Source organism: Helobdella robusta (genome assembly GCF_000326865.2).
Source record: "Helobdella robusta unplaced genomic scaffold HELROscaffold_36, whole genome shotgun sequence".
NCBI classification, from domain to species: Eukaryota; Metazoa; Annelida; class Clitellata; order Rhynchobdellida; family Glossiphoniidae; genus Helobdella; species Helobdella robusta.
The window spans coordinates 1,294,231-1,312,085 of record NW_008704742.1 but is presented as its reverse complement, the minus strand read 5'-3'; the positions used below and the strand labels follow the sequence as shown (position 1 = coordinate 1,312,085).

At 35.3% G+C, this 17,855-nt stretch overlaps 1 protein-coding gene across 1 annotated transcript in view; it reads left to right on the top strand.

Annotated features, from left to right (window-relative positions):
* HELRODRAFT_83215 (hypothetical protein) overlaps nt 1-17,855 on the top strand; it is a gene marked incomplete at both ends in the record, with an annotated part of 41,228 nt that overhangs the window by 6,492 nt on the left and 16,881 nt on the right. Inside the window, 3 exons of the mRNA XM_009023459.1 lie at nt 5,915-5,975; nt 10,416-10,563; nt 16,468-16,551. Of these exons, the coding sequence (XP_009021707.1) occupies nt 5,915-5,975; nt 10,416-10,563; nt 16,468-16,551 (293 nt within the window). The remainder of the gene's footprint in view (nt 1-5,914; nt 5,976-10,415; nt 10,564-16,467; nt 16,552-17,855) is intronic.

Genomic DNA, 17,855 nt, shown 5'->3' with positions numbered 1-17,855 from the left:
TATAACGGCACCAACACACTGTGTCGCCAATCCTCAGGTATACCTTCATCATCAAACATACTGTTAGCAATTCTCATCGTAACTTCAATTCTTATCACCCCACTCGCCTTTATGTGTTCCGCCGCAACTTCCGGAACCCCTGTCGCCTTACCTAGTTTCATTTCTCTAACTGCTTTCTCTACTTACTCCATCGTCAGCTTCTCTATGGTTCCGTGTGTGACCGCGGATTCCACATCTCCATCCCACTTATTCTCTTCATTCATCAACCTTTCTATATGGGCTTTCCGCACCTGAGCTTTTTCCTCCTCATTTATGCACTAATTTCCAGATCCATTCCAAACATATCCATTCCCTATAACATCTTTCCTATCCCTGATTGACTGCTTTGCTACTTTGAACATTTTCCTCGAACTCACATCAAATTCCATTTCCCTCATTAACCTATCTGATGCTTTTGTCATTACAGTTGCCACTGCCCGTTTTGCAACCTTCTTAGCCTTCATATACTCAAACTCTGCTTCCATCGTCATGTCTCTTCTCCACACCCTAAACTTCTCCTTCTTGACCTCCAAAACCTTTCTTATATCTTCATCCCACCACCACGTCTCACCATGCCTACACTTTCCTTTCGTCCATCCACATACTTTATCTGCCGTAGTCAACACACAGTCCCTATATCTCTCCAAAACATCTCCATCCTTACCACTCTTCCAACTTTCAGCCACCTTCACTTCAAATGCTTTCCTCACCTCTGCATCCTGTAACTTCTATGTCTTTCTCTTTTCCACAAACGTATCCTTCTTCTTCCTCCCCATTTCTTTTGATGCCACATCCATCATAACCATACTATGCTGCAACATACCAAGTATCGCCTTCACATTCTTTACATACTTTCTATGCTTTCTATACTTTCTAACCCTAACGCCTCCACATGACCATTCAAATCACCCAACAACACCACAAACTCATCCAACCCCGCTTGCCCAATCTCGTCAGAAACATCATCATAAAACCTATCCTTCTCTTCTTCCTTCCTACTTTGTTGCGGAGCATATCCTGATATTACCATCACTATTAACTTTTCAAACACCATCAAAACCACAATTACACCATTGCTTTTCCGCCTTACTTCCAACACCTTCTCCACCAACTCTTTTCTTACCATCACACCAACTTTTCCCGTACCATCATCCCCCCCTTCTACTACAACTTATACCTTCTACCTTTACCCCCACAAACCTTGTACCCTTTCCCTTCCATCTGATCTCCTGTAATGCAGCCACGTCAACCATTCTTCTCTGCAACTCCTCTCACTACTTTCTCCATTTTCCAAAATTTTAGAAAAAATAATGTTTTGTAGACAATTTTTTTTCTGATATCATGTTGTTAGTAACAACCAATTTGGTTTCAGACCTTATTTTTCAACTGAATTAGCTGTGTTGCATCTAGCCCACACAGTGATGAATAAATTAAATGATGATATTTTGACGGTTGGTGTTTTTATAGATTTATCAAAGGCGTTTGATATGATTGACCATGACATCCTACTTGCCAAACTGTATTCCTATGGTGTTAGAGGTTTAGTACATTTATGGTTCTCATATCTTAAGAATAGGAAACAATTTGTTAATATTGGTGATCATTGTTCTGAGACTTTTAATATCAGTCTTGGAGTTCCTCAAGGTTCCATTCTACGAACTCTTCTCTTTACAATATTTATTTAACGACTTGTGTCATGCCTCTGAAATAGCCAAATTTGTTCTTTATGCGGATGACACCACTATTTTTTTCCACACCAAAAATCCTGCAAATGATTCGTCTACAATAAATGGTGAACTTGAAAAAATAGTTAATTGGTTTATCTTAAATAAGCTTAGAATCAATTATTCCAAATGCAGTTATTTAATATTTGGTCCGAGGATTTTAACAAATTCTTTGCCTGACTTAAATATTAATATTAACTCTAACAATATTACCCGATCTGATTCAATAAAGTTTCTTGGAGTCTTAGTTAAAATTAATCTTTCCTGGGACAACCATATTAATTTTATTTTTGACAAATTTAACAAATTAATAAGTATACTACACAAGATCAAACATAAACTAAATAGAAATATACTTCTGGAACTGTATAACACACTCATTTATCCTCATCTCGTTTATTATAACTTACTTTGGGGTAATTGTCCTGCTGTGCACTTGAATCAGGTCAAACGGTGTCAAAACCGTTTAATTCGTTTGTTACTAAATCACCATCCGTTTTGCTCTGTTTCAAAATATTACCCCGTTTTGAAAATTTTAAATATAAACAACATCCACGTATACTTTGTCTCAATTTTCATGTTTAAATACCTACATGAATTACTTCCGCTTTCTTATAAAGATTTTTTTACTCTAATAAATACTATTCACAATCCTACTTTTTTTTCAAATCCAGCCCGAATAAAATTAATAAATAAAAGTTTGAAACGAACAGGACCGAAGGTCTGGGACACGGTGATTCCACTTGAGATTAAAGCTCTCAGTCACTTGCATTTGTTTAAATCTAAAATTAAACGCTACCTTATTCAAAAAAATACTATTTTCTTGAATTAGGAAGTGTTTGTTATTATCGATTATATAAAATTATGTTGTTTTTTTTTCTATGTACCTTATGTGTTATGTGCATGTATGTATGTGAGTATGTGTGAATGATAGAATGCGTGTAATGTATGAATGGATCTATGTGTAATTTCTTTTGACTTTAATATTCTATCTGTTATTATTTGAATTCACTGGATTTAAATAATGTTATTGATTATATGTATTTATAGATTTTTTGTTATCTTTATTGGTTATCTGTGTTTAATAGTTATATAGAGGTAATTATGTTTTGATTATCTTACATTAAATAATAATAAAAATGATATTAACAATCGTAATAACTTTAAAGAATGTATTCCTCTTGTACCATTTATTTCGAACTAATATATAACTTATAACTTATATAGTGGTAATTATGTTTTGATTATTTTACATTAAATATGAATAAAAATAATGTAAACAATCGTAATAACTTTAAAGAATGTACCTTTTATTTCGAACTAGTTTAATTAATTTAATCTCTGATTTTTAACTACTTTAATCTTTGATTTATGTTGGTCATTGTTGATTTTATTTGGATAGGGTGACTTTCCTACAAGCATTTGGTTGCTTTTTAGTTTATCCCTCTTTTTTGAGAATATTGAGAATATATATATATATATATATATATATATATATATATATATATATATATATATTTTTTTTTTTTTTGCTGGCAAAAGACCATAATTAATGCAGTAATTTATAAAATCTAAATTCTTGTCATTATTTATTTTATTAACGTGAGAATAATATTCAGTTTTCAAATTCATACTCGAGTGTGTAGTGTACCTATTTTGATTTTTCAATAATCTTCAGCACTTATTGAAGTTTATCTAGAGAATTTGTATAACCCAGTACTTGTTCCAGTTTATATGTGGAATTTTTATTACCCAGAGCTTTGCTTCTGTGATTTGGATTTATCATTATTATTGAGCATTTCTTTATTTTTATCGATTTGTCAAAAGCGTTTGACAACGTTCACAGGTCTTCACCGTGGAGATGCTTTTAAAAAATTGGCTGCTCTTCAATCACTGTAGCCAATAATCCACTCCTTTCATGAAAGTGCTATTAAAAATGGTCAGTGCTTTCTAAGCTTTAAAGTTGCCAATGGGACAAAACTGTTGCGTGCTGTTTTATCTACTGTTCCACTTGATGTTACTGGTCGCTTTTCAGAGTTTCAATGAGGGTGTTCCAATTTGTTATCAGCATCAGATGCTTGCAGGCAAAGACAAAAACTTTGATGGCCACCGTTTCTTGACCACCTCTTCGCTGATGAATGCGAAACTTGCACATTCACCTCAGGTCAAGTCCAGCCGTTGTTCAATTGTTTTTACGACACAGCCAAAAGATTCGGACTCAAGAGTCAGTCTAAAAAAAGGCAGAAGCTTTATATCAATCGTATCCTGTGTTTGCAAAGGCAACGATCGACGTGATGGCAGATGATGTTCTCATTAATTCCATTAGTAGAATTTTCTACCTTGGTTAATATGTTATTTGTCGAACACTCTTTGTATCGAGGAGGACGTCAGAGCAAGGCTAGCGAGGGCAGAAGATATATTTGTTTAACTGAACAGACGGCTGTGGGTCAACATGGTATCTCTCTGTGCACCAAGGTTACTGTTTACAGAGCAGTCTTGTTATCGTCACTGTTGTATGGATGCGAAACTTGGATTACATATCGCCGTCACATATGTAAGCTTGATCGGTTTCATATGAGATGCCTTCGTAAAATTGCCCAGATAGAACGACAAGGTGCCTAATACAGAGGTCCTAAAGATTTAAAATCGTTCTCTGACTATCTCTTAGATGAAATCCATCACTTATAAATTGAGATAACTGTAGGCATTGCTCCGCTGTCCTTATTCGGTCTTATCGTTGATTCCTCTATTTTCTTCTAACCACTAGCTCAGTTTATTTTTAATCATCCTTTCCATCATCTTTCCAACATTTGGTCTGTAGCTGGATATTTGTGATGGTTTTTTGTCTTTTACAACACGTGCATTATTATAGTTGTCTTCCATAATTGCGGAGATTCTACTTTTGTCCAACACTCATTGTATATTTGTAGCAGCTTCGTATGTGCTATTTCGGATAACTGATGTAACATGTTCACCCCTAATCCACCATCATCAGCTGTCTTGTCCAGTTTCATTTCATATAGGGCTCTCTGGTATTTGCCGTTACTGAATGGAAGCTCTACTTCTGTTATCCGTTGATGATTCAAACTTTGTAGTTTCTTGGTTGTTTCAACTTTAATTCTGCGAAACTCTTTGTCACTAGTTCGTCCGTTTACTTCTGCGTATTCCTGTACAAATGCGTATTCCTCGTTTATCCGTTGTCCATAGCCTGTTTTTATATTTAATAATTTGTTGGCAACTTGTTGTGTATTTTTAAGTGATTCTTATATTATAAAATTTTTTTTTTCAAACTTAACACTTTTCGGAGTTGGATAAAATAAATCCGACCCCGGTCCAATAATAAAATCCAACTGTGGCTTGGACCTCCGACTGTGACAGACTCCGACACCATGATATCATTATCCGCTAATAATAATGTGGATAAAGAAAAATGATAAATGCGTCTATTGTTACAATTTTGCATGGGCGAATTAGAAAAATTATAAATGCTTCAATTGTCGCAATTCTTGATAGGAAAAATTTGCTATTTATGGTAATGATAGCATCCATATAAAAAAGGCGTTATGTAAAGAAACAAGAAAAATAAACATTAACATTTTTAGACCATACGACTATTTTCAATGCAATAATAAAGCTACATTATGTTATACAATTTTGAAAACATATAATTATGAATTTATTTTAATGTCTACTACACTAACAGTTCGTTAAAAGTTATGTAGATTAGCTGTTTATGTAAAAATGTTAGGAGATTCTCATAAAAATTTCTTATTTTTATCGTATTGTGTTTTGCAACACTGTTCAACATTTTTTTCTTTAATTTAAATAATTTTTTAAACCTAGTTTGATAATTCTTAATTAAAAATAGTACACTAATAAGTTGTTCAATTTGATCTTAGATTAAGCTTTTATTATTCACAGAAAATATAACATCACAGATAAAGTTATGCGCTTAGGTTTATAATCTTAAAAATATTTAACGAAAGAAAATTTAGTTTAGTATAAGCCTGGTAAAACTAGGACAGGCATCTTTTTTTCGATGTTAAACTTACAGTAAAGTTTTCTGATGTATAAATTTCTATTATCTTTTTAAATATATAAGTATTTTGTATTTTTAATTATTTATTAATTTATATTTTATTTTGTTATAGAGCACAAAGTCATAATAGTGGGACTTGATAATGCTGGAAAGACAACCATATTGTATCAATTGTTAGTTTTTAATGATTCCCAATGATAATTTTTTTTAATGCAGTTCAATCAATCAACCTTCGTTTAGCGTCCAGTTTCCCGAGGTAGGACGTTGTTTTATCTCCCATAAACTTTTTGCGCCAAATTAGACGATCAGTTGTATCCATTTCATTTAAATTTAGAGCTTTCATGTCATGCTCGATTGTTTGCGACCAGGACTTCTTTGGACGGTCTTTGGGACGTGTGCCAGGTACTTCAACATCTGCAAGAGAAGTTATGGCAATATAGAGGCAATGAGATGCTATTTATTCCAGGCTGCACGTATGCGTGCTCAAACGGCAGCTTCAGCTGTTCCAGTACAGTCTAGAACATCTAGATATTGAAACGATGTGACTTTCTCTACCTTAATGGCTTCAAAAACATTGCTATTTCGAACTTGTTGTTGTGGATTGATGCAAGCAGGACAAACAAAATTGGACACTTTAGATAAAGTACCAATTATTTTTGAACAACGTTTGTTACACTGCTGACACCTGATTGAATTGAGTACCTTCACCAGCTTTACAAACTGAACAGGACCATCGTCCAGTAGCTGTGGATTGGATGAGTTCACCAGTGTTCATTGCTTTGGTTGTGCTGATGTTGACTTTGAATCCATGATCGGCGAGTCTGTTTTTCCAATCTTTGTGCTGCATTCTGCTCAGACGTGGCTGTTATCAGCATATATTAGATTCCAAATGTCACCAGTGCGTATCGGCTTTGTGATTTCTTCCATCACAGTTATAAATAACAGTGGACTGAGAATCGAGCTTTGGTCAACTCCTACGCCAATGTCAAATGCATCTGTGTTTCCAACCGTTGTGCTGACTACTAAGACTCTATCTTAGTATTCGTATACATTTCCATCACAAGTCGAACAAGATATTCTGGAATGAGTTGTCGACGTAGACTCCACCTGATTGCTTCACGGGGAACTCGATCAAATGCTTTTTCAAGGTCTACAAAAATGTGTGATAGTTGTTGATGCTTTGCGAGGTACTTCTCTTGCAATTGCGGAAGGATGTGAATTGCATCAATTGTTGATTTCCCCGCTAGGAAATCAAATTGATAATTTCCGATTATGATGCACGACGTTAATCTTCTCCCAACGATTTTCTCGACAATTTTCAGGGAGTGTTCTAACAGACGTATACCCCGATACGATGAACAGTTCAATGATCACCTTTGCCTTTGTATAGCGGAACTGTCATGCTATAGTTCCATTCAGTCGGCATTGAGCAATTTCTCCAGACTTTACGGCAAAGTTGTAGTATTGTATGGATACCTGCAGTACCACGTGCTTTGATAATGTCGTTTGTGAGTCCAGAGGGCCCTGCTGCCTTTCCATTCTTCATAGCTTTCAGAGCTTCTGTAAGCTCCTCTACAGTGATGTCTGGAATCGGACCTTCGATGAGTGCATCGTCAAAGTTGACATTGATGTAATTTGTTTCATTTAACAGACGGTTGAAATATTCTCTCGACTATAGCTTGACTCATCTTGTTCAAGAACCATCTCATTTTTGTCGTTTTTGACACATGAGGCACCAACTAAGTCTTTTTTCGTACGCTTTGCTTGTTTTGCTATACGACAGAGAGATTTCATTTGTTCACCTTTGCTTTTAGTGAGCCATTCTCTGCACTGATCTGTCCGAGCCAGTGCAACTTGACGTTTTACATAGTTGTTCTTCTCACGAAAAATTTTATGGTCATCAACAGACTTTGATTTTTGCCATTGCTTGTATGCAGCTTTCTTTTCAGTTATTTCATTTTGTACACTGTCATTCTACCACCAAGTGTTTCGTTCATGCTGACGTTTTGTACCATTTTTCCCACAAACTGTAGTTGCAGCGTTTATCAAAACAATTTTGTATGTACTCCAACCTGTACTGGCTTGCGATTGGTGATTTAACTGTGTTGCGACAATCTGTTGAAATTTTTCTCGATGAATATTGCTTTTCAGCTTCCGCGTTTTGATTCTCCGAGGCATTTGTTTAGACTTATGTTTTGACAGTTCGACAAGGAGTCTATGTTGAGTGACACATGATTCGCCAGGTATAACTTTGACATTTTTGAATAGCTTTCGGTGCTGTTGCTTGACAGCGAAGAAATCAATTTGCGTGGCTGATGGTCCACTTTTGTATGTTATGAGTTGTTTCAACCTCTTTCTAAAATATGTGTTCAGTAAACAAAACCCGTGACTTTCAGCAAACTCATGGATGCGGTTGCCATCTTCATTCCGTTCTCCATAGCCAAAACCGCTATATACGTTGTCAAAATCATCTGTTTTCTCTCCAACGTGGCCATTGAGATCGCCTCCAATCAGTCAGGATTGTTTCAGATTTTGGTATTGTTGAGATGGTGTTTTTAATGCAGTTACTGCTTTTAATATCAATGTGACCAGTACAGTTTACCATGGATCATTATTTATACCAAACCAATTCATAATAAACTTAGTACAGTTTACCCTGGTTCAATACTTATACCAAACCAATTTGTAAAAAACTTAATACTGAGCTGAGCCAAGCTATGCCACTTCATCTAACTTAACCATTGAAACCAACGGGGAGGGTGTGTTGCAATGGTTTGTTTGTTTGTTGTTCCTTCTTCCAACGCTCCAATCGATTCTACTTCGTGAAGATCGTGCTCCAGGACCAACTAAAGACGAAACAAAACTTAAAGTGGCTGCTGCGACACTTCACAAAAACGTTGTCAAATACGCCGTTGATTTGTATTAAGCACGTGTGTTGCTCAACGGATGGCCACCTCCTATTTCTACAATAGATGGGTCGGAACAAACGCTGTCAAGGGCCGAAAGATGAATCTTAGCCCAACTTAGATTCGGCTGCTGCATCATGCTTAAAAGCTACAGAACCAAAATAGAAGGCGATGGCGTTTCGAAGTGTCCTTTCTGTTTATCACACTCGGATGATGTGCCTCATCTGGTTAAAGGTTTAAGGTTTCTCTCTCTCTTTTTGCGTTTGCTTCAGAGGTTTCAACGACAAACACACACAGCGTATATGAATACGCGTGCAAACCACGCATCATACACATTGCATATGATAGGCGTGGATCACGCCGCTTGTGTTTAGCTGCCCAAAAAACCAATCATCGCTCAACACAATAGTGTCGAAATCCGGTTGCAGAATGGCTCAGACCTTAAAATGAAGAGTGTCGACAGAGGGGCAACAACAACCATTGAAACTGTTGGAGCCAATGGATATTTGATTTATTGTATTTATAAACTTAATAATTTTTGTTAAATAAGCTGAATGTATGTTTGCATCATTGTTTTTACAATTTATTTTATATATAAACAGTTATTAAGAAATTTATTTAAATTGTAATTATTGACCTTAGCTACTCAAATATTTATAATAAAAAGTAATTTTTGGAAGCCCTACTATTGTTGCTTCAGCGAGGCCTAAAACCATAATTTAAACTTGTGTTTTCAACCTTTTTAGGTCTTGCTGTTCTTGTTGTTGTTGATGATGATGAGGTGCGCCTTTAGCTTGGTGATTTCAGAGGCGCTTCCATAGACTGCCTTAGGTATAGGTGTTTTTAGTATTAGGTGGTATTAGGTGTTTCTTAAACTCGCTTCTCGAAATTTTATCAAATCTTTTCAAATCCACCAGGAGAATTTTCCACAACTACAGACGCCACTAAAAATCTTTGTTTACCATAACGTGGCGAGTTTAATTTTTGCAGCAACAATTTTCCATCATTAGCTGACTTTAAATGATGTCGTTCAGGAAGATACTTGTACCAACTCATAACCAAGATACCCATGTGCTGCGCCATGAAACTATAACCAGCAGCATAGTTTCAGACTTTACTCTTCGTTTGATTGATATTAAATCATTGCACGCATAATTGATTTTTGTAGACTGAAAAAACTTTCGCTATTAAATTCTAATACATGAGATTCGTTTTCTCGTTCGCACTTGATTTTGCTATTTAAAACAAACATAATACGTTTGTTTTGACCGCTTAAAGGTTAAAGGTTACTCTCCCATGGAGTAAAGTACTTGCTTCAGAGATTTCAACAACAAACACACACAGCGTATATGTTTACTCATGAAAACCACCCATCATACACATTGCATATTATAGGTGGGGATCTCTTTGTATTCGAACCCAGTCACTGCAGCAGCAAGACCAGCTTCATTTTAGACTTTCTTTATTTTATCTTTTTCACCTTATTTGATGTTTCAAGAAAATAAATTTTGTTTCTATTATTTGTTGTTATTATTTTTATTATACTCGCAATCACCGCACCACACAATTGATTGCCTTGCATAGATAGCAAATGGAAACACACAGTCCATCGTTTGAGCTATCTTGCAAATGAAACAGATTATTGTTATTTAACATCATTTTACTTACAAAACGACCATTATGCATCATTTATATTGCCGCTAACAGTTTAATGAATGAAGTGGTTCACACTTCACCAACGATAGGCAGCAATGTAGAGGAAGTTTTATGGAAGAATATAAGATTTATAATGTGGGATATTGGAGGACAAGAATCACTGAGAGCATCTTGGAGCACTTACTACTCTAACACAGAAGTAAGCTTTGAATTTCAATATTTAAATAATTTTCATCTTTTTTTGTTTAGTTACTGCACCAGGTCTATAAAAAATATATTTTGTGTATGAGTTAACTGAAATTCATCGTTAGAAAAATTGAAAAAATAAATAGAAAATTAAGCAACGCTGAAAATGCTGTGAATTTCCTAAAAAAAATTTAGGAAATTTTGTATGTATAATTGTATGTATATATAATTGTATGTATATATAATTGTATGTATATATAATTGTATGTGTGTGTGTGTGTATATATATATATATATATATATATAGACTTCAACAAGACGTAATTTATATATATAAAGAATTTGCACGACTGACCTCACTCCGTTGTCAAGGTACAATAGTCAAAGCAATCAACAATGAGATTTCTGCGACTCGAATTGCTCACTGGTCACGTCACGTTATGAGCCTTCCAGAGGTTCTGTTCAGATTTGTCCGGAAAGGTTTAATTCAACAGCTGCCGACAAATGCCAACCTGTCCAGATGTGGAAAGTCCTTCACTGCCCAGTGCTCGTTATGCAAAAATACGCAAACCAATAAACATCTACTATCCAACTGCAGCTCAGCATCGGCATTGGGTAGATACACAACAAGACACAACAAAATTTTAGCAATAATCCTTGACAAGTTAAAATCATGTGCCAACCCAGACGTCTCCATTTTTGCTGATCTTAAGACAGACGATTTTCAACCACCATAACGCTTATTCAAGACATTGCGACCAGATATCGCATTGCTACGCGGTGAAACATTGGAAATCCTGGATTGACAGTCTGCCATGAGACTAACTTCTCCAACTCTAAAAACTACAAACAATCAAAATACTCTATTAGCTTGAAAAATAACTTAAACGACGACTTAAAACATTTAAAAATAACAATAAATACATTTGAAATATCTACTTTAGGTCTCTTTAATACATTAAATCTTTCGCTAATAAATATTATTTGGACTGATTATTTTTGTAATAACCTTATAAACTCTACCATATCATCGTCGTACGCTATCTATTGCGACAGAAATGTGAAATGAATCAATTTTATAACTAATTAACTCTGGTCGTACTCTCTCGATTCGAATGATGAGCTTCTCAGATTAATACTCTATTTATTGCATTTGACACTTTATTTTATTTCATTATTTTATTTTACTTGTACTGTAATTTTTATTTTTTTTTATTGCTGAATAAAAGATCGTTCTCATTATTAATATATGACTTTGAAGGAAAGGGCACAGAAGCCAAGAAAATGCTTATCGGTAAATTAAAAGGCTTGTTGTCAGTGATCGGCGAACTAGATACGTCAGCACAATGGAAGCTCCAAATTTTAAGACGATACATACCATCACAACTGGCTTTTGAGCTTAGGACATTCGATGTCTCGTTGACCTGGATTGGCAGCTGCCTTGACCCATTGGTGGTAGAGGCAGTGAGAATGTGGCTCTCATTGCCAATTAGTAGTTGCCTGTCAGAGAGCTTAACACTTCCCTTCAAACTGGGTGGATTAAATGTTAGATCTCTCAAACATTACGTTGAATCCTTGAGGATCAAACCTCGCAACTATTTAAAAGCCAATGGAAATGAGAAGCTAAAATGCCTGTGGAGCGAATCGTTCAACGACTTCATTAAAATCGACAATATGCTTCCTGACGCCAACGACATCAAACCGACGCTTAAAGCAATAAAAGAACAACAAACCGCAGCTTTGAATCATCTGACATCCCTTCAATGTCAAGGAACAATATTAAAATCAATTCAAGCACACATCCCAGTTGTTCGCATAGATCGTTGGTCGAGGTACGTAACATGTCTTCCGGAAGTTCTGTTTAAATTTGTCAGGAACGCCAACCTTGAAAAATGAGGAAAATCATTCACTGCACAATGTTCTCTATGCAGTGCTTGCCAAACAAACAAACACGTTTTATCGAATTGTGGCCCGGCGTCGGTCGGTGCTGAAGCGATTTACAATACGTCACAACAAAACTCTTTCAATAATATTAGACAGGTTGAAATCATGCACAGGCCCTGATGTCTCCATATATGCAGACGCGGATCAATATAAATATCAGCCACTATCTTGCCTCTTCAAGACGCTATGTCCCGACATCGCACTACTTTGCGATAGCAACATTGGAATCCTGGAGCTCACGGTTTGCCATGAAACAAACTTTCTGAAATCAGAGGACTATAAAATGGCGAAGTACTTCCATAATTTGCAAAATAATTTGACCGATAGTTATAAACACTCTAACATTACAATTAATACATTTGAAATATTCCCTTTAGGTTGTTTTAATACTTTTGATTTGTCTCTCATTAATTTAATATGGACTGGTGATTTTATCAACAACCTTATTTATGCAGCAATTTCGTCATCATATAGTATTAACTGTGATAGAAATGCAAATTAAATGAACCATTTAGGACTAACCTTTTCTCGTTGTACACATTTTTTTTATAAGTGACGAGCTTCGGAGATTATTTCAGGACATTTTACTATATACATATATACTTTAATTTTGATTATCATTGACAATTATTGTTTCTTTCATTTCATGTATGTTTTTACGATGAAAATAAAAAGATTATTATTATTATTATTATTGCAGTTGCCGTTGAACAAGAGAGTTGTATTCGCACAGCTCAGTTTTTATTGCAAGTTTTACTATTTTAATCTGGTCTTAAATAATTTCGCAAATTTTAAGAAATATGGCTACTTTTTTAATTTTAAATTAAAAAAGAACTTTTTTTTATGTAATTTAATATGTTTTTTAATAGTTTTAAATCAAATAAATTTAATTAACGCGACTAATTGTCCGCATTGCTATAAAGAGTTTTGTATCACTGAACAGACACTCCTGGCGTTGTACAAAAGTGACTAACATAGAAACTGTGAATGTAAACAACTCGCCAAATATTAATATTTTGTCTAATTTATTAAAAAATGTCAATAATCTTTCAAATAATTTAAATAATAATATATTGACCTGTTGGGGCAGAAAGGGTTTAACAATGCACCAAATAACTTGTAAAATGTGCAAATCTCTCAAAACCAAAGTCGACGTTGGTTTCGCGCTCGTGAAGACTGAGAGCTGGTGTCGGAATTGCATCACGCGTGTGGCAGTAAAAAAAAACTCTGCGGACCAGTGCAGGCTTACAATGTCGGCGCTTTTTTTGAAAGAATTGTTATAAACATTGCAGGACCGTACCCTGAATCAAAGTTTATCACTGGCAATTTTAGCAAATGGGCGGAGGTATCCGATATCCAACCAAGAAGCTAACACGGTTGCAGATGAAATCGTTACGAGCTGGATAAGTCGTTACCGCGTTTTTATGGAAATAAATTTGGATACTTTGAATCGTTACTTTTTTTGGATCAGTCTTGGGAATCAATAAAATAGCGGAGCGTTTCAATCAAACCATCGTAAAGCACTTGGGGTCTCGTGGCCGAGTGGTTAGCGTGTCCGTCTACCACTTCCACGACCCGGGTTCGAACTCTGCAGTTTCTACAGGTTCATCCGGGTAGTCGACCCCCGGTCAACCCAGCCGTCCATCCTTTCGAGGTTGGTAAATGGGTAGACGACGTAAGTTGTCGCATGTTGGTCGGCGAGATGGCTCAGTGGTTCAAATGCTCGCTGAGTCAAACATCTTAATGGCTATCATATACTCAGCGTATATGATGCGGTGCTTGCGCGTGCACATAAAATGTACGTCGTGTGAAAAGGATAAACTGCCTTTGTGGCGAAGATGGCTGCTTCAAATCAATAGATGAGGATTTGAAGAACATAATAAAAGATATATAGATAATATGTATCTGTAACATTGTAAGTGGTTCTGCGTATGTCAGAGCTGCAATAATAAAGACTAATAAAAAAAAAAAAAAAAAAACTTGGCTAAGGTTGTCGAAGAGAACCAGCATGACTGCGACCGGCAGATTCTCCTGTTCCTGGTGGCATTCGGAGTGCCACTCATACCACCACTGTGGAAAGTCCGTCTAAGATCTTTTTCGGAACTACACTAAGAAACCCAGCGGACGTAATATTCGGTGTTTCGCCGGAGACTTCCCAGCCAGTAAAGAAATACGTGATGAACTTTGCCAACGATTGGACAATGTCTACCGGAACGTGCGAATCGAAACAAGAGAAAGCACGGAAAAGATCGAAACTCGGTTCAACATCAAAGGTGGTAGCTCAGGGTTTAACGAAAATGATCTGGTCCGGCTCTACAGCCTAAGACACACGATGCACGAAAACTCTGAAGAAATTTTGAAGGTCCGAAACGAGTCATGAAGATTTATGGTCAAAACACTCCAATATCGAAACATCGACAGCGGCATGTTCTAATCTGAATGGCAGAAATTGTACATTTCCGATATAGTCGATTCAACACAGCTTACAAATGATTAAGACTCAAAGCATTGAAAGCTTTTGACTTATTCTCTCAATGAAATGTCGTCTAAACAAGCGAAAATGTATTATAATTGGATTTCAATGAATTTATTAGTTAATTGACAAAGAGTGGAAAGATCAGTGGACCCAAATTATTCCCTTGTCGAACACTCTCTGTTAAAAGAATTTTTGTACCACCGAAAGATAAAAAGAATGGCGGCATGTCCTAATCTGAATGCCAGAAATTGTAGATTTCTGATATGATCGATTCAACACAGCTTACAAATGATTATGACTCAAAGCATTGAAAGTTTGTGAAAAATCTTTTTTAGTTTAAGCAAACATTGTTGCCTTCGTTTAATCCAAAAATCGTCTCACCACATGCACTGCTGCGGCTGAAAAATGGGACCAATCTATCTTTGATGAATAAAGCGCATTTCGTTACAGCACCAGACGCCTCCAAACGCACTTAACAGTAATAGGCCTAACTCTGCCACATTTTTTAAACTGGGCCATCAGCCTTCTTTCTAAACACATTCAGGTGGGCAATCACCACTTAGGATAAAATTGATGGATGGGTGATTGTGTTGATGAAACCTTACAAATCTGTTTTTGAAGTTTGATGTCTTTCAAATGTTCGCAGGTCGTCCCTGCTAACTAATGTTCCTTTTTGAAAATGTCTCCAAACAAGTGAGTAACTGTTGTGATGTTACGCTCAAATTTAAACATTCTTTAAGAGAACTCTAAAGTCTGTTTGTGGTAGCTCTTGGGTTTTTAGCTTTCAAAGCGTTTATAGTCTTCTCAGCAATACTGTGTTAGTTTTTGGTAGGAGCTGCATAGCGTTTTCAATAATGTCTTTTTCGATCTTGGATTTAACAGATGATGAAGGTTTTGATTTTACTAATTTTTTCAAATTTTGTAACCTGCTTTTTCAGTTTTCGTAACGGCTCTAAAAGTCATGTTTTGTAACCGGCTCTTTTAACGTATTGATTCACTAAATCGTCGATTCACCAAATTCCGATTGGTTAGTCTAGCTGGATTGTGAAGCATGTGAAGACTTTTCTTCAAAATCCTTGTTGGCGAAAAGAGCATTTTGTACCCGGCAATTGGGTTACCAGGTTTATCGTTAATTACTTTCAAAAACATAGCCAAAGTTTGACCAAATTCTACGACTTTTCAACATTCTTCGAAGTCGGATAAAAAATATGTAAATTCATCTTGCTGCTATCGAAAAATTCCGATTTTGACGATGCAAAAATCTCCTACTCCGACCCTCTTCTATTTTCGATTCCGACACGCTGTTTGGAAACAACTATTGAATAGGTCAGAAAAAAATTGATTTTTTAGTATTTTGTTCTTTTTAAATATTTCTATAATTTTTCATGAAACTCTTTTGACTAAAAACAAAATGCATAATTGTTGAAGTTAGTAAAATATTGTTATCATTAATATTGTACAATATGTTCAAACCATGCATTAAATCTCTTTTCACAGTTTGTTATTTTAGTTATTGACAGTACCGATAGAGAGAGACTTTCTATAACAAAGGAGGAATTGTACAAAATGTTGGCGTTTGAGGTTAGAATTAAAAGCGTAAATAAAAAATTTCGATAAATAAAATATTTTATATTTTTTTCTTTTTGTTTCATTTATTTCTTTTTCATCTCTTTAGGTCTTTTATGCTATTCATGACGTTTTATCACATGGACGATGTTGAGTATATATATATATCAAATGTCAAAATCATGTCGTGTTTCTATATTTTTTTCGAAATGATTCAACAGTATTTGCCCTTGAAATAAATTAATAAAAAAATCATCCAACATTTCACAAGCATTTTATTTAGATGAAAATATTTCGAAAAGTCAAGGCTTTAACATTGTAATAGTCGTCCTAATTTGCCTTTGACTTGCCATTAGCGATGATTATACAAAGCGAAAATCGCGACTTGCCTCAAGCACCATTAAAGCTTTAGAGTTCGTTCTAGGCTCCTGATTTAAAAACAAAACTTGGCATTAGCAGAATTTTAAAAGGCAAATTATTTTTAAATATTTATGCATACCTAAAATTGACTAGGTTAATTTCATGTGGCCGAATAAAATTCTGATTAGAAAGCTGGTTTGCTGGTTAATTATTTGGTTGGTCATTTGATTTACTAGCTTGTTGGTTTGTCGGTTAGCTGGCTGGTCGGTTGGTTGATTACCAGTTTATCAGTTTCAAGTTATTGGATATTTATGGCAACAGCGTATAATTGTTTTTAAACATTTACAATTAAATATCTATGTTGATTAATTTTAGCCCTTTCTGCTGAAGTGAATCATTCAGTTTGTCCAGGTGAGGACAGTAGACTTCCCAATAAATTGTTGTGTTATCCGGTAAAAGCTCTAAAAGTGACTCCTTTAAAATCCAACCAAATCGAAATTTTGTAAATCAGTTCTGGCACTGGTGTATTGCCAACACATCTTCTCCATACACATCGGTTAATTTATTTCTGGCTTGAATAACATTTTTACCTTTTACATAGTAAAAAAGTAAAATATGACGAAAATGCTGCTTATTGCTCACCATATTTCAAAGGACACCGACCAAAAACTACTGCCTAAAATCAATTGAACTTAATCACACACAAGACTTGATATATCAGCTGTCAAAACATATAATGAAAATGCGACTTAAGTGTGAAGTTAGCTGTGAGAAAATACAATTAAATCCTCTGTCGGGAAAAAACGAAATTACTTTCCGAACAATATAATACATAAGATTATCATTGAAAAATTATAAAACACTATGATAATTCTTTGCTGAGAAATGAATGATTCTTCGCTAAGAATGATATGGGGATTGTCTGATTGCTAAAATATTTTAAAATATTTGGTAGTTCA